The 23,576-nt window shown below is 41.7% G+C and overlaps 1 protein-coding gene across 1 annotated transcript; it reads left to right on the plus strand.

Annotated features, from left to right (window-relative positions):
- The first annotated feature begins 454 nt into the window (after nt 1-454).
- On the plus strand, nt 455-22,108 carry rsf1a (remodeling and spacing factor 1a). Its single transcript, XM_053623466.1, has 16 exons — nt 455-1,031; nt 2,573-2,664; nt 2,819-2,911; nt 6,106-6,311; nt 7,464-7,585; nt 7,764-9,328; nt 9,434-9,628; nt 11,273-11,377; nt 13,380-13,459; nt 13,612-13,666; nt 14,125-14,228; nt 14,313-14,380; nt 14,469-14,658; nt 14,874-15,124; nt 18,725-18,904; nt 20,762-22,108. Exons 1-16 carry the CDS (start codon nt 878-880, stop codon nt 21,268-21,270), a joined length of 3,969 nt encoding a protein of 1,322 aa, XP_053479441.1. The 5' UTR covers nt 455-877; the 3' UTR covers nt 21,271-22,108.
- Nucleotides 22,109-23,576: the final 1,468 nt, after the last annotated feature.

Consider the following 23,576-nt stretch of genomic DNA (forward strand, 5'->3'; position numbering starts at 1 on the left):
TGATTAGCTTTTGCTAGAAAGCCGTAGTGTTGCTTAGACACATACTTTATATATGATATTACCACACTGTAGTGATTTAATGACGCAATCACGTTGTTAATGTTGAAAAATGATAATTAATCGTGTATTTTGAATAGCTAGCTAACTACGTAAAGTACAATGTGCCCGGATGTGACAACACCGTATCATGTCACGACTGTCGTGTTGCTATACGGGACTTGCAGTTCGAATAAACAAACTACAATTTTAAAATCTTTACATTTTCAGACCATATCGAAGACATTTGGGTAACCTAATGTGGCTTTTCATGACACAGGACATTCAGAAACATTCCGTTTCATGCAATGAATCTGTCTTAGTAACGGTAGCTCATTCATCGCATCGGAAATTTACTTCCGGCACCGGCGATGACGTAGGGACACACCTATGTACTCGATTGGCTACTAATCGTGACGCAAGCAGTCGCGGATTGGACAGATTCACAGCGAGCCGGTCGCAGCGCAGGAAGGCGGGGTTTATTAAAATACCGGTGGGAGCAAAGTAACGCCTACTTGGAGACGGCATGGTTTCCATCCTCTTCCTTGTCAGCAAGGGTTCACGAGACTAATTATTGATAATTAACACTGTTTAATGATAAATATACAGAAACATTATAATGGGATTTGTGGTGTTTATGTGGCGCGGCACTGAAACAAGGTTGCCAGTGCTGTCTTGAACCAGATCGGTTTGTGCATGACGCATTTTCTGAAAGTTGTAATCACCGAGTGATCCACAACGCGATCTGGTAGTGATGTTTTCCCCGTCGCGGTGAATTGTGGGCAGGCCTCGGTCCTCCCTGGCTTTAATCTCACACTAGACTGTAACCCGGGTAGGGAAAATGGCTGCTCCGGTAGCTCCAGCGGGTCTTCCTCCGGGTTTCTGTCCGAGCTTTGCCGTCGTGTGCTCGTTTTTAGAGCGGTACGGTGCTGCTCTGGATCTGCCCGAAATGACTTTCCCGCAGATGGAAGGATACTTGCAGGATACATCATCAGGTGAGGGGGGAAAAAGGATATTTTGCTGCGACGTCGGGGATGGGTATAGAGAGGGTCTCTCCATCATCATCATCTTCATCATCATAGTGCTGTTCGAGTTCAGTGCCTTACACCGCATTAACTCCACATTTAATCCTTCCACAGCTCGAACACACATTATAACAACGCGAAGGACTTGTTAAAGAGCTGAGACCAGGTGTATTAGGGCAGGAAACAGGGTACTACAGTAACTAGCTGAAGAACTGAGAAACACAGCTCTTGGCTAGCATGCTAGTTTTCTGGGTTTGATCTACCGTTATAACAAGCTAGAAGGCCATTATTCTGGCATGTTGAGTAAGAGTAAACCCCACGTATGAAGCTGTGCATCACTTGTTTTATGTGCTTCGTTAGTATTTGTTTAAACTCTAGGCAGTTTTCTGGTCAACATTAACTACTACAACGTCTCATTCCCGCTAGCTAACTGTCAGGTGGGATTTTTCCATTGCTGCTGTTTGTTCTCCACATCCAAAATGGGACCTAAATATTTCCCCTAATATATACCCTGACAATCCCTGGCCGTGGTTTTCCAGCAGCAGCACTGCGAACATGGTAGAGTGGGAGGTTTTATTGAGTGTAGACGCTTTAAAACCGGGCTCATGTTTACATTAGCTAGCAACGTTGTGACAAACAGGACCGAGCCGCCGGCCGTCTCTTCTGCGCATGCGCACAACTTCTTAGTCAAAACTTCCTTTCCACTGTGGGGTTTTTTTTTTGCACAAATATTAATGTCATACCTCACACACCTTTTTACTCGTCTTTGTCTAGGCTAAAATGGCAGTGCTTTGTCGGATACTCTTAGTGTTAAAGTGGTTTCTAAAGTTTTTTTTGGTTTATAACACTCTCATGTAACGTCATACATTAGAAGGTTAATAGGAGTATAATAGTAATACATATTAGTAACATTGCATGAATAAAAAAAACAAAAACAAAAAAAAACTGATTGCAAGAGACCCCCTGAATAATAGATAATGTCTGTAATTATCCACAAAAGTCTCAGTGGGTGTAGAAGCTCTTATGGGGAAAATGCACCTGACCAAACTGTTTTACAAAATAAGGGAAACATAAACTTATCTGATAAGCTGCGAATGACTCATAGGTGTAGTTTGATCATATGGACATATTTTCTGGTGGTTTTATTCTGCGTGTCAACAAATTACTGCACCCTCGTCGTCCCCGCATCTGTCTGAGGAAGCTTCCCTGGTTGTTTCCACATTACAGCGAGGCTGTTTGTTTCCTTGCGGAAATATTACAGCGGTACAGTGACTACCTAGCCGATGACACAGTTGGGTTTCTATCTGAATAATGCATTTAAAAAAAAGCATATTCTGGTCTGGCTACTCTATGTAAAATATACCTAATTAAAATATATATAAATATGTATATTGAAAAGACCACACTGAATGTCTTTGTATTGAGGGTGCAAAAACTTTTGCACTTATGTATGTATGAATTTTCAAGTAATTCATGATTGATGTATTGATCACCTTTCTGGGACTTTGTAGTTCCACAACCTCTTGTTGAGCTCCACGTCAAGCTACTTCGCAAGCTTGGCAAGTCGGTGACGTCAGACAGATGGGAGAAGTATCTTGTTAAGGTAAATGAAACATTTAGTACTTGGCACTGTGTTTACCTGGTGTAGGTAAAATCCATACTGCGAATAGGTATGTGTGTAATGTCTATGATTTGTTGGTCTATATTTCATCTTGTCTTATCTGTTGGTGTCCCCCCCCCCCCCCCCCCCAATGCAGGTGTGTCAGGAGTTCAACAGTACCTGGGCGTGGGAGCTGGAGAGGAAAGGATACCCAGAAACGTCCGTGGAGTGCAAGGCCGACATCCTTAAGGTGCTACTTAGAAAGGAACATATTTACATTATTTACAAATTATTCATCACTGTAGGGGGAAAAAAACATTTGAAAACCGTTTGTAGAACTTTGAGAGTGTTCTTTTCCCCCTCAGAGTGTACAGGTGCATCTCAAAAAATTAGAATATCATGGAAAAGTTAATTTTTTCTGTAATTTAATTAAAAAAGTGGAACTTTCATATATTCTAGATTCATTAGACATAAAGTGAAATATTTCAAACCTTTTTTTTTGTTTTCATCTTGATGATTATGGCTTACAGCTCATGGAAATCAAAAATCCAGTCTCTCAAAATATTAGAACAAATAATTTATAATACAGAAACATCGCAGTGTTGCATTCATGGTGTCAAGCCACTCTTGAACCATAGACAACCTCTGAAGCGTCTTACCTGGGCTAAGGAGAAAAAGAACTGGACCGTTGCTCAGTGGTCCAAAGTCCTCTTTTCAGATGAAAGTATATGTTGCATTTCATTTGGAAATCAAGGTCCCAGAGTCTGGAGGAAGAGTGGAGAGGAGCAGAATCCAAGCTGCTTGAAGTCCAGTTTGAAGTTTATACAGTCAGTGATGATTTGAGGTGCCATGTCATCTGCTGGTGTTGGTCCACTGTGTTTTCTCAAGTCGAGAGTCAATGCAGCGTCTACCAGGAGATTTTAGAGCACTTCATGCTTCCATCTGCTGGCAAGCTTTATGTAGATGCTGATTTCCTTTTCCAGCAGGACTTGGCACCTGCCCACAGTTCCAAAACTACTAGTAACTGGTTTGCTGACCATGGTATTACTGTGCTTGATTGGCCAGCCAACTCGCCTGACCTGAACCCCATAGAGAACCTATGAGAAACACCAGACCCAGCAATACAGACGAGCTGAAGGCCGCTATCAAAGCAACCTGGGCTTCCAGAACACTTCAGCAGTGCCACAGACTAATTGCCTCCATGCCACGCCGCATTGATGCAGTAATTCATGCTAATGGAGCTCCGACTGAGTAAATGAACATACTTTTCAGAAGGTCAACATTTCTGTATTATAAATTCTTTATTCTAATATTTTGAGATGCTGGATTTTTGATTTCCATGAGCTGTAAGCCATAATCATCAAGATGAAAACAAAGAAAGGCTTGAAATATTTCACTTTATGTGTAATGAATCTGGAATATATGAAAGTTCCAGTTTTTGAAATAAATTATGGAAAAAAACAAACTTTTCCACAATAATCAAATTTTTTTGAGACGCACCTGTATGTAGTAATGCAAGATGATTATATCTTGATTTATGTGAATATAATGGGCAGCATGGTGGTGCAATAGGTAGTGTTGCCTCCTCACAGCTCCAGGGTCCCCACTTCGATCCTGAGCTTGGATTACTGTCTGAATGGAGGGTTATTGTTCCCATGTCCGTGTGGCTTTCATCCAGGTTCTCCAATTTCTGTCCACGTCCAATAAAACAGCTGGATTGGCTAGTCTAAATTGCCCCTAGGTGTGAATGAGTGTGTGTGCACGCATGGTGTATATCCTGCTTCATGCCCAGTGTTGCCAAGATACGCTCTGGATCCATGCTGACTCTGACCCCTGATAAAGTGATTGCAGAAGACGATTGAACAAATGTAGTGAATATAGTGATGTACATAGTAAAATGTACTTAGTTTGGTTATTATCGTTTAATTAATTATTAATGATGTATCTGTCTATCTATGTATCTATCTATCTAGGTGCTTGAACATTTAGAATTTTCTATATAGCTACATAAATGGCCTAAAACATCATCATATTTTCACATTAAAGTCCTTAAAGTAGATAAAGAGAATCCAGTTAAACAAATGAGACAACAATATTATACTTGGTCATTTATTTATTGAGGAAAATGATCCAATATTACATATCTGTGAGTGGAAAAAGTATGTGAACCTTTGCTTTCAGTATCTGGTGTGACCCCCTTGTGCAGTTTGTGGTAACAGTTGATCAGTCCTGCACATCGGATTGGAGGAATTTTAGCCCGTTCCTCAGTACAGAACAGCTTCAACTCTGGGGTGTTGGTGGGTTTCCTCACATGAACTGCTTGCTTCAGGTCCTTCCACAACATTTCTACATGAGTAAGGTCAGGACTTTGACTTGGCCGTTCCAGAACATAAAATTTAATCTTCTTTAACCATTCTTTGGTAGAACGATTTGTGAGTTTAGGGTCGTTGTCTTGCTGCATGACCCACTTTCTCTTGAGATTCAGTTCATGGTTAGATGTCTGGACATTTTCCTTTAGAAATCGGTGGTATAATTCAGAAGTCATTGTTCCATCAATGATGGCAGGTCACCCTGATGTAACAAAACAGGCCCTAACCATGATTCTACCACCACCATGTCTCACCGATGGGATAAGGCTCTTGTGCTAGAATGCAGTGTTTTCCTTTCTCCAAACATAACGCTTCTCATTTAAACCAAAAATAATCCACAAAATATTGTTCCATTAGCCTTCTGGCTTATCCACATGATCTTTAGCAAACTGCAGATGGGCAGCAATGTTCTTTTTGGAGAGCAGTGATTTTCTCCTTGCAACCCTGCCATGTACACCATTGTTGTTCAGTGTTCTCTTTATGGTGGAGTCATGAACATCAGCCAATCTGAGAGAGCCAATGTCCGTTGGGGCGGATTGTTTTCAGACCACAAGCAAACCGCTGCACAGTTCGTCCGCAGACAGGCCCGATTGTTTTGGTGCGTATCCGAGCCCAATTGCCGTGTTCGTATATGTCTAAGCGAACTGAACCAAGGGAGAAAATGCACCAGGTTCCGAAACAAACGCTCAAAACGAGCCAGGTGTGAAAACGCCCCGAATGAGATATCAGTCCGTCCCTGACCACTATGGCATATTCTACCATAGCCAGTTCACTAGCCGACATGTTTCTGGGAATTGGGAGGAAACCGGGGAACATGTGCAAGTCAACATAGGCAGTAACCTGAACTCCGAATCGAACCTGGGACCGTGGAACTGTCCCGCTGCACCACCGTGCCGCCGCCCCCCCCCCCCCCCCCACACACACACGCGTGCACACACACACACACACACACACACACACACACACACACACACACACCCCCCCCCCCAATATTATACAATACATAGTGATAGTAACAGGCCCATCCATAGTACACTACATTACTTTACAATTCGATTGCTTGTCTGTTTTCCAGTATTTGTGTGAAAGCCAGTTTGATGACAACATCAAGTTTAAGATGGCAGTGAACGAGGAAGAACCGGAGCAGATGCGCCTGCAGCCGATCGGCAGAGATAAGGAAGGGCTCCTGTACTGGTTCCAGCTGGACCAAGACCAGAACGTGCGGCTCTACGTGGAGGAGCAGGACGATCTGGATGGGTCGTCTTGGAGGTGCATTGTCAAGTAAGCAGTGAAGAAGCAACAATCTGGAGACGTCACTGAATAATAGCCAAAAGACACACAGGAAACAGAAATGGAGATGTGCTGATGTCCATACCCGTACTGACTCTAATCCTGGCACTTACGCACTCAATAGCATAATAGCATTCCCAATACTGATAATTTTATGAATCGGAAGACTGATATTGTCAAGACTGAGCATTGATATTTAAAAAAAAATACATTAGAAGATACCACACAGGGACATTCGTGGGATTCGGTACTGGGTAGCTACAAGTTTGTTTGACCAAAAAAGGAAATGTATACTATTTATTTATTTATTTATTTTCTTGTTACCCCAAATGTGAACAATCAGCCAAAACAAAATTTGGCATCTTTAGTACGAGGTTAACGTAGCTAAGAAGCAATAAAGTCTCAACAAAGATTTTGCTGTGAAACATACGCCACAAAACAGTTCTCAAGTAATAAAAATTCGACAAAGCGTCTCTTGGTATCGTCTTGCCTCTTGATCCCGCTTCGCAACGGAATTGTAACGGAAAACTGGAAATATATTTCCACACCAAATTTAATTCAGTAAATCCATCTGTGCTGTTTTTGCCAAATTATTATAATTTTTTTAAAACATGAGTTTACACAAGTGTATTCCACAGTTCAGCTGAATTCTTGAATCTGATTGGTCAGAAAGTGTCGATTCATTTTCTGCAGCAGCACGGTTCAGACAGTAGTTTAGGCAAATCACACACTGACGTTATTGTTTCTATAGTAACAAGTTCGCGCTAAGGCTATCACCCCACCCCACCGTTGATTATTTTTCTAGAACAGCCTGCCCTGTCATGTAGTTTTCCTTACTTCAAGAAGTATACAAAGATTTTTAACAGGAAGATTTTGTGTGAGATAGATGTCCTCCACTTTAGTCTCGTAGCTCCAGTGGAGAACTTAAAGAAGTAAACAGTCAACTCCAGACGTTTCTTGGCTCCTCGGCCACATCTGGAGTAAGGACAGATCTGTAAATTTGCATTTGGTTAGGACCGTTTTTAAAGACGGACGTTTATCACGAGTCTCGCAGTAGGTCTTGAGGGCCTCGAGTTTGCATTTACTTCTACACACTTCTTAAAAGCTGAGTCATTGGCAGAGCAATATCATTTGTCTTAACAGGAATAGGAACGAATTAGCAGACATTTTGGAGCTCCTTAAAGCTAAGGTGGAACCAGCAGTGACGGATGAGGAGCGACACGACGGTACTTCTGGCAGCCCAGGAGACGAGAAAAGCGGTGGAGGTAATAAAACACTACACAGCTCTCTATGTTCCCATGCTTACGGAATAATTATGATCCTGTCTGTGTTTGTGTATAACTGCTATTACTTGTCTTGATTCACACGTTCACTTTTTTATCTGTTTATTGCTGTTTGTGTTTGCGTGTGACTTGAATCTGCATCTGTTGTAACTATGTACAGGTGAACATAAAGGCATGAGCAAGGCTGCTAAGGTGGAGCCTGCACCAGAAGAAGAAAGCAAGCCAGTTGCCTTGAGCACTGCGAATTTCAATTCTGACAAATCGGTCAAAGATGAAAGTCAGACAGCACGTGAGATGAAACAAAAAGGATCTACCGGGCCACTTAAACTAGAACAAGAGCGAAAGGAAGAGCTTGAGCTGAAAGCGGTCGGCACCGAAACCCCCAAACTGGACCAGGCTCCTGTTATAGACAACCGAGTGAGCACGATTAAGAGCCTCGTCAAGGACGAGCCGAGGGATTCACCTCGACACTGGAACGCCATCTCGGTCGTCATGGCGCCCGGCTCTATCAAACAGGAACTTCCGGCAAAGACGGATTCCTGTAAGGACAAGAAAGAGAAACCGGCGGAAGTTTTCGAGAGGGCCATGAAAAGCGACCAGCAGGCTAAGATACCACTGAAAAAGAGGGAGCTGAAAAGAAGCGAGGGCTACGACAATAGTCCTTACAGCCACGTAAACAATACCAATAACAGCAACGGCGGTGTTTCTGTGGGTGGCATAATTGTACGCAACCCAGCAGCAATGGAGCATGCTGGCGAAAAGAAAACAGCCCCACCTCCGCTTCTTACAGGAAACTCCGAGCAGCAGATACAGAGCAGCGACTCGGTCCATGACGGGGTCGTATCTCCGAACAAAAGAGAACAGTACGTAGGTTTCGGTGTGATCATGGGCCCGATTGAGAGAAAGCAAACGTTTCCCGCGGCTGATGGCTCGGGAAATCCCACGAAGGATCGAAACGGACTGCATGAAGATCAGGATGCGAAGAGCTTTAAGTCTGCGGCGATACATGCTGAGAATGTAAGGCAGTCTGTTCTAGTTAGAAAGCCGAGTATTTCCCAGGCCACGCATCATTCGAGCATGAGCGAAGAGATGACGCTCCGAGTCGAGCACGCAGAAAGCGACGCCAAAGTAAAGGCTCTTGGAGGAGACGCGAAGGAGCGAGCTGCGTTATTGCTGGCTTTACCGACCGATGCCGAAAAGGAGTATAGTGACGGGAAGTCGGTTATCAGGTCTAGCACTGAGCAGGAAACGGTAGGAGAGCTGGAAGACGCGGGTAGCGCGGAAGAGTTGGCGGGAAGCAGGAAGGATAAAGCGACAACGGTCCCCGATGGAGGAACGGGTAATATGGCGGGCTGTCTTAAAGCTGCAGAAGAAAAAGGGTTGAAAAGTTCCAGAAAAAAGCGCTCTGATAAAGCCAAGCTCAAGTCGCAAACCGGGGAGAATCGGAATAAACTCGACGAGGAAGAAGTGTCCTCCGAGCTTCAGAAGGAGGGAATTCGTCTGAAGATCAAGATCCCGCTGCACAGACGAACCCCCGAGCTCCGCAGGTCGGCCAGAATCTGTAAGCCCAGTCCCAAGCTGGCAGAGATTCAGGAGCGGAAACACACACCGCCCTCTGCGGCACGGGACTCTGAGGAGCACGTGGATCAGGGAGACGAGAGAGCGCTTCACAAGAGGGACCTGCACAAGAAACTCCCCTCCGATGGACAAATCAAATCTGCTAAGGTACCGAGCTGTTCACGTGTCGACGCAGAACATTCCTTAGCGATTAAAACCATGCGAACTCTCTACGTCTGTAAGTTCAACGTATCTGTCTTGTGCACGTTTCAGGGGAAACGACGACACAGGCGGCCTCGCTGGTCGAAACTTCCAAAACCTCGCAAAACCGAAGTAGGAGCAGATGCAGCGTGCGAGAGCAAAGCCGAGCGAGACGATGAGAAGAGTGAGTTGGATTCACAGCATTCCGAGGAAGCTCCACCTGAAGATGCCTGTAAACACTGCAGCCTCCCCAACCACCCTGAACTGGTGGGCCACACAGCCATGTCATTCCTCACGAACATATTGACCGAATCAGTAGTTAGAGCACACATTCTTAAGGAGCTCTCTAAGAGTTTTAAAGCAAACACCAGCAAGTTGTAGCTTGATGGAAAATAGTTTTCCATGAAGAGTCTCTAACGATAGATGTGCTGCATTCTACATACATCATGAAATAAATAGAGCCACGCCCTCGTTGTAATCATAGCAGTAATGTTACACCTAGAGAAAACACGTTTTCAAAGGTGAAGAAAAGGAATTTGGAGCCGTATCCGGATAGCCTAAAGAGGACGACGTGGAATGTCCGTTTTTCAACGTGAATTTGAAGTAATGATAAATAAATCGTAAATATGTATACTAACGTAACAGCTTAAAGGCCTGGCCGCTCGTACAGCTGCCAAAGATACCATGCATGCAGCCAGGCTTGTAAGCCGTTACATTAGTGAATGGGAACGTTTTGTATTTAGTGATTTTAAACAATGACGTTTCACCATTACCACTACCTTATACCTTAGTCTGTCTAAATAGTCGATTCTGATCGGCTGGAAGCTGTGCGTTCAATCTGTTTAATACACCGGTAGTTCCCGAGTTCCTGGCAGCTTACTCAACTTTCTAAATGAACACGCTGCCTGTAAACGATGTAACCATAGTATCATACAGTTAAACTCACAAGTTTGTTATTAGTAGAGACGCAGCACAGATGCAGATAATTCACATGTACATCTCTCTCACCTTCTGTCTCTCTCTCTAATAACTATTTATGATTCATTCAAATAAATGTGATCTTATCGCATTACTTTATCTATGTGTATGACTTAGAGCGGGCAGAATTCTAGATCTAACGAAAATTAACCGGTATTTTTATCCTTTCAGTCAAATTGTGCACTGGAAACACTAATGACAACTTTAACTTGTCGATGCTGGCAAGTGACCACGGTATAAGCGGGATAAGCCATGGCTAGGTTTTAACGCACTCCGCTTTGCGTCAGGTGTTCTTTTAAAAAATGTATTTATTTTTTCCTCCATATCGTGCATTAAATTCGTGTAACGCACACCTAGCTGTGGATTATTCCTTATGTATTTGTAGGTGATTTTGTGTGAGTTTTGTGTAATCCTCTGCGGTCATCCTGTTTGAAGGGGGTTTTCTTTCACTACGATATCAAATACAATAACACGACAATACATGTTGGACCCTGACATCAACTCCCGACCGATGAATTTTTTTCAAATGGTTATTTGTTTATTTTTTTTAAGAACGATTTTTAATTTCTGTCTATGTCTGCTGAAAATTGTACCGTGTAAAGGTGGTATTGCCTTGAGGGATTTATTCACTTATTTACAATTGTACTATCCGGTGTTAGTCAGGTGAGTATGGGTTCCCTTTTGAGTCTGGTTCCTCTCGAGGTTTCTTCCTCATAGCGTGGGATCTCAGGGAGTTTTTCCTTACCACCGTCACCTCGGGCTTGCTCATTAGAGACAAATTCATACATTTAAAATCTATATCCTGAATTTATTATATTTTCTGTAAAGCTGCTTTGGGACAATGTCCATTCTTAAAAGCACTCTACAAATAAAACTGAATTAAAATGAATCGATTCATTCTAATCATCTAACATCAACGGGTTTTACTTCCAGATTCTTCTCTGTGACCGGTGCGACAGCGGCTACCACACGGCCTGCCTGCGCCCTCCTCTGATGATCATTCCTGATGGAGAGTGGTTCTGCCCTCCGTGTCAGCATGTGAGTAGCGACAAAGTCAGTGCATAACAACACGACTGCAAGCGCGGTATTGCTACTATACAACAGTTGTATGAATAAGAAATGAATATTGAGTAAGTGACATTTCAGACACCGTATGGCCAAACAATCTGTTTTTTATTTTTGCTCCACAAACGGAAACGGATCCCGAAGAAGCTACGCTGGCTAGCTAGCTCACGATGGTTTGTACATTCCCGTTAAAGCCGCATCCGGTGAAACTGGCTTCCATTCTTCCTCTTCACCTTGGTTTGAAAAGCTTTCAGGTTTTAAGTCAGAAGCTATATTCATTAAAAAGTTTTCTATTTGCTAGATCTGCTGACGATGTCAAATTAGTGGAGCGGAACTAACTGTTGCATAATGTTAGTTTGTTCTAAGAAGGACCGAGTGCAAATGTTTGTATTCCCTTAGGACATGTTTTAACAGCTGCTCCTTCATTCTCACGTAGAAAACAATGTTCAAATAGTGTTCAAATGTTAAGATCTTAATAGTAGATTTTTTTTTTTATATCATCTTAGAAGTTCAGAGTCCCACTCTCCCTGTACATTAAATATTCTCTAATAACTTTCAGGCTTTGCCTTTTAACTGCTAGAACCTCTGTTCAATCCTTGAACAGTTTTCTTCTTCATATGGTGTACGCCACCTTCTTCAAATTAGGTTTGGAGACTAAGTTTTTTTGTTTTGTTTTGTTTTGTTTTTTTCCCCCAAACAATTTTTCCTGATGGTTTTGCTTTATTTGTTTTCGTTACTTATTTTGCCTTGTTTTGAACACCCAACATTTCATTTTCATAACACATTTCGGTAGCTAAACTATAAAATGGAGGTTATTGTATTATTTTCTTTTTTTTTTTTTAACCCAAATATCATGAAGGATGTAAACCTTTGCGCTCAACTATATCCATCCATCCGTCCATTTTCCATACCTCTTATCCGACACAGGGTCACGGGGAGCCTGGAACCTGTCACAGAGGACTCTGGGCACAAGGCGGGGAACACAATCATACACACACTCGCACATTACGGACAATTTGGGAATGCCAATCAGCCTACAGCACATGTCTTGGGACTGGAGGAGGAAACCAGAATACCTGCAGGAAACCCCCGAAGCAAAGGGAGAACATGCAAATTCCACGCATACAGGGTGGAGCTGGGAATCGAGCCCCCAACATTAGAGGTGCGAGGCAAACGTGTTAACCACTCAGCCAGCGTGCCCCCTCAGCTGTATCCCGTTATATAAAATAATAGTCTATTATTAAATTCGATTTGGCGTAAATTCAAATGCACACCAGAAAAGCATTTGCCCTTAGCATCCTGACATCGAATCCTGACATTGGCAAAGCTGTCCGTAAGTGGGAGTCAAGAGGGCAAATATAACCTTGCTGCCTGAGTGGAAGGGATGGCATGCTCTCTCTCCCCCCCCCCGTCAATCAGAGTGATGCTAGCCAATCTTCGGGGTCTGTGAGCTCATGTGTGTGGAACAGGGTGGATAAAGCTTTCGTCTGAGTGTGTAACGCTGCTCTGTGATGTTGCACGAGCAGGAGTTGTAAAAGATGCGGTCGGCTGGCTTTTATGTCTCTGCAGAAGCACGTGTTAGCCTTTACCCTCCCTGGTAGCTTTGGCGTGATCGGGTAGAGCTGGTTGATGAGTGGGAATTGGCAGGTGACCAAACTGAGGAGAGCAACAGGGAAAATAAAAGCAAACGCTCTTCATTGCCAGCTGTACTATTCTGTATGCATGAGCTTACAACTGGGAAGTACAAACAAGACCATCGTAGACTGTTTATTCACTACACATAGCGCTACCAAGGGTATGCACCAGTTTAAAATATATATATATATATATATATATATATATATATATATATATATATATATATATATATATATATATAATTTTTTTTTTTTTTTTAAAGCGAGGTTTATTTATTATCGTAATCGTACGTTAAGTGCAGGCATAGAGTGTAATAGTTGTGTTTTATAATTTTCAGAAGCTGCTGTGTGAGAGGCTGGAGGAACAGCTGCAGAACCTGGACACGGTTCTGAAGAAACGGGAAAGAGCTGAGAGGAGGTGCAGACACCTCACACAACACACACACACACACACACCTGACAAACACCGTTTGCCTGTTGGACCTCTGTGCTTTTCTTGTACTTTTCAGCTTGTCAATGTGTACGCTAGTTCAGACCTGCTAATTTTCACTCATGTTTTCGTGTCTGTAGGCGTGAGCGCCTGGTCTATGTGGGAATCAGCGTGGAGAACATCATACCCAATCCAGTAAGTACAGTTCAATTATACTCAATGTTGTTTAGCATGTACTTATAAAATACTCCGGTCTAGTAAATACGTAAAGGATAAAACGCAGCTAAGTGTGCGTTAGACCATTGTAATGCACGACGTGGAGGCATAGAAGCACCCGGAGGGAAGCGGAGTGCATTCAAACCGTTTCTACCACAGCGCTGTTGAATTCTCGATTCTGATTGGCTGACAGGCATTCTGAGGTGTGCAATTATCAGAATAACTTCTGTCCATGCCATGCTGCCACTTCTGATGAGTCCTGCTCACGCTGTCCATGAGATGTATACAAAACTCATGCGGTGTCTTCGGTTTAAACCTCTGCATCAAAAAAATTTTTTAAATCTGAAGAAAATATTTGTACCTCATACCAGTAAATTGGGCAGTAGTTTTAACCAGGAAGATTCCTAATCCATGAATCATCATCTTCTTGCCCACAGGACGCTGATGCAGAGGACGGAAAACAAGAGAAGAAAAAAGGTGCAAAGAAGTGTAAGAACCTAGAGAGGAGATCAACACGAAAGAGGAAGTCCATTAGTTACAGGTGATTTGGACGGGCCATAGAATTCAAACCTGACAATCTCTCCTTCTGTAAGTCATGTTTGATTTCTTCATTTTTAACGACCAGGTTTGACGACTTTGACGAAGCAATCGACGAAGCAATAGAGGAAGAAGTGCAGAATTCAGACGGAGGAGGTAGGCACGTGCGCATGCATGAGCAGATGAATGTCAGGATGTCAGTTTTGTTCCGTTCCTTGGAGTAAGTTGGTGTAATTTCCCATAGATGTGAGTCTTGGTAAGGATATGGCTGCTATCACAGACCAGGAAGAGAAAGAGGTAGCTAAAGAGATCCGACAGCCTGTGAAAACCCCTGCTCCACGGAAGAGGAAACGCCGCCGGAGGCTTAATGATTTAGACAGCGAGAGCACACTGGATGAGGAGGAGAGCGAGGACGAGTTTCAGATCAGTGACAGGTGAGGGATTTTTTAAAAAAAATGTATTTTTCTTTTTTTTTTTTTTCCCCCGACACCATATCATTCTAGAAGGGCTAAAATCGTAATATTTACACGTAGCAGATGAACCATCTTACAATCATCTCGCCACTAACACTGAGTCACGCAGCTTTACCCTGGACATCAGTAATCATGCCTTTCTGTCCTATTTCTTCTGTCCCCTTCCTCGAGCCCAGTATGGAGGAGGATGATTTTGTGGTGTCTGGGGACGATGGAGGCAGCGACGCTGATGCTGTATCCTGGGATGGCAGTGAGAGAGGCAGCATCTCCAGCAGTGTAGACCGCCTGCCTCCAATCAGGAAAACGGCCAGGAACGGCCGAACACAGAGAACCAAGAAGAGGACACTCAGATCGGCTCGACGCCAGCGAGGCTCTTCGGAGGAAGAGGAGGAGGAGGAAGAGGAAGAAGAAGAGGAGGAAGAGATGGGTTTGTAGTCCCAATTATGTTTCTATGCTGTAAAGATTTGGAACACACAACCTCCTAATTTTTGTGTGATATATCTTTATCACTTTATGTTTAGTGTTTCATTTTCATTTACATTAGTCATAATACTGTTATTTTACAATAATGGTTGTAACACAGTTTAGTTTTTTGACATTGTCTTTGACATCTTTGACAGTATTTTATTCAAATTTTTTATATTCATTTTTGTTATTTATAGATCTTTAACCATTTATTTAATTGCATAGATTTTTATGTTTTAGCGTCCCCTCCCATACTGTGTTATGAGCTGCACTTTTAAATCTGTGAAAGGTGCCAATATTTACGATTTTTGACACCATTTTTTATTACAGCGAAATGGGAGACACCTGAAAACTGTTGCAGCAGCGGTCAGATCAAATGCGAATAAAATTCCAGGATGGTAAAACTAATTCACTGAAGGGGAAAGGACCTGGGATGCAGGGCTCCAGATGGCGACTAAAATGGTCTCCAATGCAACTAACTTTTCAATTTTGCGACCATGTTTTTTCTGCCAGTCACCAGTGGCCACCATTACCCACAAACCAAATTTAAAAACAAATTAAATAGAAATGACCATACGTCTTGTTGTGTTAGGCTACTTAACTCTCGTCTCTTGCTTCTGCGTCTACCTGCCCTGTCACGTGCACTCCTGTATGCTTTCTAATAAATAAACTCCACTCTTGTCCTGCAGTGGTTGAAGCGTCGGCTGTATAGATGAACAGAAACAGGTTTAACGTCAAGTTTATTGGGTTAAAAAGTTGGAAGTGTTAACTTTATTAAAGGTGTTTAATTTAGCTTGATGTGGTTTAGTTCATTGGAATTTGAATGTATCTATTTGTGAATTTGAACATTATATGTAGGCTAGCTAACTGCGTAGTTAACTAACGTTAGCCAGCTGACAAGAAAACGAAATGCGCAAACGAAAAATATCAGACTTTCTCATTCCCTGCCCCTCCAAACCCTGCTTCCTCTACATCAGATGCCGACGATGTTGAGACCAACTCGACCAGTGAAAGTTCTCAAGTGACATTCGAGTCATCCCAGCCCGTTTCAATCGGAGTGCAATCTTTTACATTTGATTACAGCCAAGCGCATTCGTCTTCTCCCGTCCCTGCAGCTCCCATCCCGACAAGACCGTTTAAATCGGTTTGGCTTCAAGAGCCTGGTTACGTTATGACAATGGTAAAATGTACTGCAGCTTTTGTGCTAAAGCAGGACAAGATATTGCTGGTAAAACAGAGTTCATTACCAGTTCGAGTCATTTTAAAAAAGAAACCGTGAAGAAGCATGGTGACAGTAAAAAACATGAGAACGCCAGGGATTGTGTCATTGCTAGGTCTGCCCCTCGTGCCACCCCAATCGTGAAAGCAGTGCAACGTGCTAGTGATCAAGTCGCAGAAAAAGCGATGAGGGAATTGAAAATAAAATTCAATGCAGCCTTCATGACTCTGAGCCTGAATAAGCAGGAAACAACTAATTGTACATAGTTGAATAAAAAAGTGAAAAAAAGAAACAAATGACTGGACATTTAAGTATTTACTGTAATTTGACTCAGTATGATCTACTGAACATTGCACATATCGTGTATGTAAAGAATACATTGTGTAAACTATGGGGGGCAGAGTAAACAAAGGCAGACAGTACAGAGGGGAAAGAAAAGGCAATGTGAGGTAGCACAATGTTAACAATTGTTAACAATGATATCATTGTATGTCATATGACATCACTATATTTTGGCTCCTGAAAATTTGAATTGGCGCCTAAATATTTTGAGTTTAGGAGCCAATGGCACCTAGATTTTTTTTTTTTTTTTTTTTGCCTGGAGCCCTGGGGATGTGAAGGTCACGCATTTGTTTCTGGTTATAGTTTATTTTGCTTTTCACAGATTTTATGCACAGTAGGTGAACTGGTAATTCACAAATCACAGGAAAAATGGAGGAGCTGCTCATTATTACATAGCAGTCACAGCAAAACTTTGCCTTGCTATTTTGTTACTGTTGCTTGGAGCACATCTAAACAACAGCAACAAAAACAACATGCACTAGTAGTTTTGTGGTAAATTTGTGTTATTTTCTTTCTCCCTGTTTACTAGGAGTTTCTTGTTAGCAGTGTTTGCTTATTATTAATATTAGGGGACCAAGCACCAAAGGTGCATAGGCACCCTATTATTATTATTATTATTATTATTATTATTATTATTATTATTGTACTTTTACTACTTCTTCTGTCTAGAGTGCCTATGGCAGCCCATAGAACTGTCTGGCAAAAAGTTGTGAAATTTGGCACACTAATTGGGGAGGATCTAAGGAACATTTTGACAAAATTTGGGCCAAGTCCTGCCAATGGTCTAGCGCCACCTTCGGGTCAATTTTGAGCCTAATTTGGATGTATGTTTATGGTTATAACTTTTGTACAGTGTGTCCATAATTTAAAAGCCAGGATTCCCTGGGTCGAGACGAGCTCGACGCACCCTATGACATCAATTTCTGCCTAATTATATTTTCTGCCATCTTGGATTTTGTTGCTACTCCTGCTACAAATTTTGTCCAATCATCACCAAATTTGGCCGCAACAACTTGGTGCACTGATACAAAACTTGTTAGGCATCTTCAGGACCATGACCTGAGGCTATGCAACAAATTTCATACCAGTGCCACCTACTGGTCAAAAGTTAGAATAATATGCTTAAAATGCTTACGTCTAACTGATATTTTAGCTCCTCCACCTCCAAATTGTGTCCAATCTTCACCGAATTTGTCCCACATTATCTTAAGACCTGTCTGAAGAATTTATCGAATTTCTGAAGAAGTTATCAAAGGAATTTTGCTCAAAGGAAATATTATCAAAGGAATATTCAGAACCTTTCTCCTGTAACGCTCTGGCAAATACAAAAAAACAGGATGTGAGGGTATACCTCAGCAATGCGTATACATATCATCAAGAAACCTGATGAGTATCTTCAAGAGCATGCCCTGAATGCACCCAAGATGTTTTGTGACTGCGCCACCTTGCGGTCAAGAACTGAAACAACTTGAATTTTTTTCATTATATCATTTGAAGAAGTTGAACTTAATTCAGGTTGGTTTTTTTTTGTTTGTTTTTTTGCGTATAATTTCCTGTAGAATCCTGTATAATTCACCATGCTGACGTGAATGTACACCAACATCTGAAATTCAAGTGTGCTTATTGTTGACCATCTTGGATTTTTGTCAAAAGAATTCCTCCTGATCCAGGGTTGCAGCGGATCATGAGTCTAAACTAGTTGGGACACCAGTCCACATACCATGTACACACACTCATTTACACCTAGGGGAAATTTAGCATTGACAATCCACCTACTGTCAAGTTTTTAGGAGGTAGGAGAAAACCGGAGAACCCAGAGTTAACCCACACTGCCACGGTAGAGAACGTGCAAAAATAAAACTCCTCACCGACAGTAACAGGAACTCAGGATTATTATCCATTGTAAATCTAATCTAGAGTTAAGTGGGACATTGACTAAACATTGAACTTTTAGAGTAACACAGACCGCATTTTGTCTTTCTTCCGTTTACCCTGCTGTAGACACGGAGGGCTCCAGTGATGTCAGTGACAGCGATGTGAATCTGAGCAGGCGGCGGTCACGGCGCAGTCAGAAAGCCCAGATTAACTACTGCGAGACGTCCGAGTCCGAGGGGTCGCAGAAAACCTCAGAACGGAAGACTAACCAAGCGCCACGTCGTCGCCGAATCTCCAGCTCCAACAGTGAGTCCGCCCTCCGCTCCATTTTACTGTCTGGACTTCCAGTATCCTCTTCTCTGTTTAGCATTGAGACTGCCTACTATTAAACCGGTAGATATAAATTTCTCTTTACTTGTTACCTACATTCACTACATTGTCTAGGTCCAGTGAAACGCCAAGGCCAGAAGACACGGAACATGTTTTAGCTAATGAAGTACATTTAGGATAAAAGGGAGAATTGTGTATATTTCATGTTTGGTTGAATCATTCCTTTTAAATCTACCAGTTCTAATCAGTGCACACATCTCTGTACTTACGATCATGTCTGCACCAGTTCACAACAGTGTTCATTTGGCTGGTAATCAAGACTCAATCAATACAGTTATCTGTATATATTGTGGTGTTTTTTTTTTGTGTGTGTGGTGTGTTTTTTTTTTTTTTAAATTGCCTAATACATTTGTTTCTCCCAACTATTGTTGGAAAATATAGTATAGTAGACCAAAACTGACCTATTTGCACACTACTGAGTCACACTGTATCCTATCAGAATGGTTCTAAATGGACCCGGTCACTTATTTACAGTGTTGATTCTGTATTGAGATCGCATGGTATCATGTTTGTAGGAAAAACACACACCTTATACTGCTAAACTTACTTGTATTAATAAGTAAGGAAAGAAATACAACAGGAAAGTAGTCAATGTCAGGGCGGTGTGATGTCGATACCACACCCGAATTTTAATTGCACGTTCTGAAGATTTTAATGACGTGTTTACATCTGTCAAAATTCATAAACAATCGTTCCCTCACCAACCTTTTCTTTTCCTTTCGCTTGAAGTTAATAAGCCAAAAAAATGCAGCTTGTCATGTCACAGAGAAGCTACAAATTCACAAATTCAGTTCAGTTTTATTTGTATAGTGATTTTAACAATGCCGATTGTCCCTTATATAGAGGATATAGATTTTAAATGTATAAATTTATGGTAAATGGTCTGCACGTATATAGTGCTTTTTTAACCTTAGCGGTTCCAAAGCACTTTACACTGGTTCTCATTCACCCATTCACACTCACACACCAATGGTAGCAGAGCTGCCATGCAAGGTGCTAGCTTGCCTTCAGGAGCAACTTGGGGTTCAGTGTCTTGCCCAAGGACACTTCGGCATGTGGAGTCATGTGGGCCGGGAATCGAACCGCCAACCCTACGATTAGTGGACAACCCGCTCTACCGAGCCACAGCCGCCTATTTATTTTAATTTATCCCTAATGAGCAAGCCAGAAGCGACGGTGGTAAGGTAAAACTCCCTGAGACGATATGAGGAAGAAACTTTGCGAGGAACCGGACTCAAAAGGGAACCCATCGTCATCTGGGTGACGCTGGATAGTACGATTATAAATAAATCCCTTTTATAAATGTGCTGATACTACATGCTCAAATAGTTGCATAACCAGGAAAATTCATTACAGTTTTTACATGAAGTCTGTTTTGTTGAACTTCTCCACTGTTCATTGATGGAGGCTTGAGTGCAAAACTGTTTGTGGTAATTGTAGTCCTAAAGTTACCATAGCAATTGTAGTCCTAAGCCATCTTCATGGTTTTTAAGTGGTACCATCCTCAGTAATCTCAATTATCTTTGATGAGCCTATTAATATAAATCTGTGATTTGAATTACAGCCAGCGCCATTGTTGCGGATGCTGTTAAATAAAATTAATCAACACCTTCTGACCAATCAGATTTGAGAATTCAACAAGGCTGTGGTGTAAATTTAATTTCTGTTGGTACAGAGATTAACGGTTAATTAAATAACATTTTAAACATCGGTTAATTCGATTAAAGCTTTTAATATTATTTTATATTCTAATTTATCTGCATTTTATTCCAGCGTCTGTTGTTTCGAAGGACTCTGAGCCCGAGGAGGAGTCTGACTCGAGGGGCAGACACCGAGGCAGAAAGAGGCAGTCGACGAGGGAAGACTCGAAACAGAGGCACAAACGGCTCAAACTGAAACCAGCAAGAAGTACAAGCGAGGAAGAGGAGGAATCGGACGAGGAAGGAGACGCCGGTGTGTCCGACGCGGAAAGGAGGCCAGTCCGTAAAAACCTGAACCGTATCGAATCGGATGAGGAAGAAGAGGACGGGGCGGAGAAAAGACCAATGAGAAAGATGGCCGGAAAGCAGGCCAGCAGAGTTACAGACTGCAGGGAGATGAGTGTGAAGGCACACACTAGAGGCTCGAAGGACTCGATGCTGAAGCACAACGGCCTGCTCCCTCCAAGATCTTCAGCTCAGGATGAAGACGACGACGACGATGAGGAGGAGGATGAGGAGGATGACCTCACCGCCACTACAGACTTTGTTAACTTTGTTTTTGACAGCGAACAGTTATCGTGATGTGCTGAAGAAATTTCATATATTATTTTCTCATTGCCTTTTTTTTTTTAGTGTTTTTTTTTTTTTTTTTTTTTTGAGTGTACTGGACCAATCCAAGCTTCCAGAGGAATTTTCACACGATGTCTAAACATACTTTAGTTACATACATCATGCACATGTCAGATGTAGAGCAGGGTCTCGGTGCACATCCTGATTTTTTTATGAGTGAAAGGTGCAAAATTTGAAAGTTAGATTTGATCAGCTAGTCGCAAACTTGATCATATGACTAGTTTCTCTAAGGTTAGCTGCCTTTTTAGTGGACCTGGCTCATGGTTTTAATTCCACAGTGTATTCCACAGTTTTAATTCCACAAGAGACTGGAATGAATGGGAATCATGGGCGATTGTTTCCAGAGCTGAAAACATATGTAAAAATGCATATTCTAAACTAATATCGACTGAAGACACTAAGGTTCTATGTCACATTTATATTTCCCTTTAAAAGAAGCTTCAAAAATCAGAATGAAAACTGTACATAGTCTTGATCTGGTCTGGATTTTTTTCTTGAGGAAAGGGCAAGTACTCTGTCGTGGTCTTTCATGCCAAGTCAGTCCTCTAGTGATGGTAATTATGGCTGGGGTTTTTTAGCGAGATGGATCTTTAAGTTCAGCTCACCAATAAGGGTCAAATCTTTTGGTTCCCAAACAGCTGATTGTCGTCTTTTTCTTTTCTTTTTTTTTCTTTTTTTTTTTTTTTTAAACTCAAAGTTTGGTATTTCGACCAGTGTTTGCTCTATTAATGAGTAAAACTGTTTTGTAAAATTGTTCCTATTAGCAAAATAACATTTCTCTCGCACTGCACTACGTTATTCAAAATGAATTTCAATAATTGTAACTGATCTCTGAACTCTAAACATACACATACAGTCCCCCTCAAACCCATTTGGGTTTGAGATCGAAATATGGAGACGAGAGTTTAGGATTTCAGCTTTTATTTCCTGGTATTTACATCTAGATGTATTAAACGACATAAAGCATAGAACCTTTGTATCAGACAACCCAATTTTTAGGTGAGCAAAAGTATAGGAACAGATAAGATTAAGATACATTTCTGCTCTGAAGCCTTCTTCGTACTGTGAATTGTGATACCTTCACCCCTGCTCTGTGGAGGTTGTTGGTTGTTTTAGGGGTTTTCTTCACAGCTCTCACAATGTTTGTGTCATCAGCTGTTGTTGCTTTCAATGGCTGACCCATTCGGTGTTTGGTTGCTCAGTACACCAGTGGTTTTTTTCTTTTTCAGGAAATTCCAAGTTGTTGTATTGGCTATGCCCAGTGTTTGCGCAGTGCTTTTGACTGATTTTTCCCTCTTTTCTCAGCTTCAAAATGGCTTGCTTTTCTCCCATAGACAGCTCTCTGATCTTTATGTTGGTTTATCCTTTTTAACAAGAAATGCAGGTGAAATTGAAGGCTAAAACCAAGAGTAGATGTTCAGAGCTATTTATTGTTTAAACAGTAAATCTAACAGGACACACCTGGGTAACATGAAGCACCTGTCAGTCTCACGTTCCAATATTTTTGCTCACCTACAAATTGGGTGGTCTGATAGAAAATGTGCTATGTTCTATGTTTAACACGTCTACACATAAATACCAGGAAATAAAAGCTGAAATTTTAAAAACTCTTCTCATTTCCATCTTTTGATCTCAAACCCAAATGTCTTCTGTCACTCAGCAAAAACATATGAATTGGCCTTGCCGTTCCAATAGTTTTGGAGGGGACTCTACACACGTCGGCTTCTCTTCACCGGTAGTTGACTTGTTCACAAACGACACAATACTATGGTCCACCCTGATACGTATGGGTTACTTTCAGAAATCACACACATTGAAAACTACTGTACGTTGCGTAATTGAAGGTGTTTTGATATTATATGAATATCTGCTAGGCCAGATTGAATAAATGAAATACATTTTGTAATAATTACAAAAATGAAGAAGTCTGTGGCTAAAGCTAGCTAACTAGGATTAGTTTGGTATTACATAAGAATGCGGTGAAGGAGTATGTTGTATAACGAATAAAACATTTCCAGCAAAATAATCAATAACGGGTTTGTGTGATGCGGCCCGTAGAAAAGCAGAGTTGCTCTTACTATCCCAAAATTGAAGTGTTTTCTCCCTCTTATACCACAGCAAGTTTTTTTTTCAATTTATTAAACATTACACTTCATACCGTTATCCGTTTATTGTTACATTTAATGTTATGGACTGTCCATGGTGTACGAGTTAGTTCCTGTTATCGCTTATGTTATGGCAGCTATACAAAGTTGTTC

The sequence above is a fragment of the Ictalurus furcatus genome, chromosome 4 (genome assembly GCF_023375685.1).
Source record: "Ictalurus furcatus strain D&B chromosome 4, Billie_1.0, whole genome shotgun sequence".
NCBI lineage: Eukaryota > Metazoa > Chordata > Actinopteri > Siluriformes > Ictaluridae > Ictalurus > Ictalurus furcatus.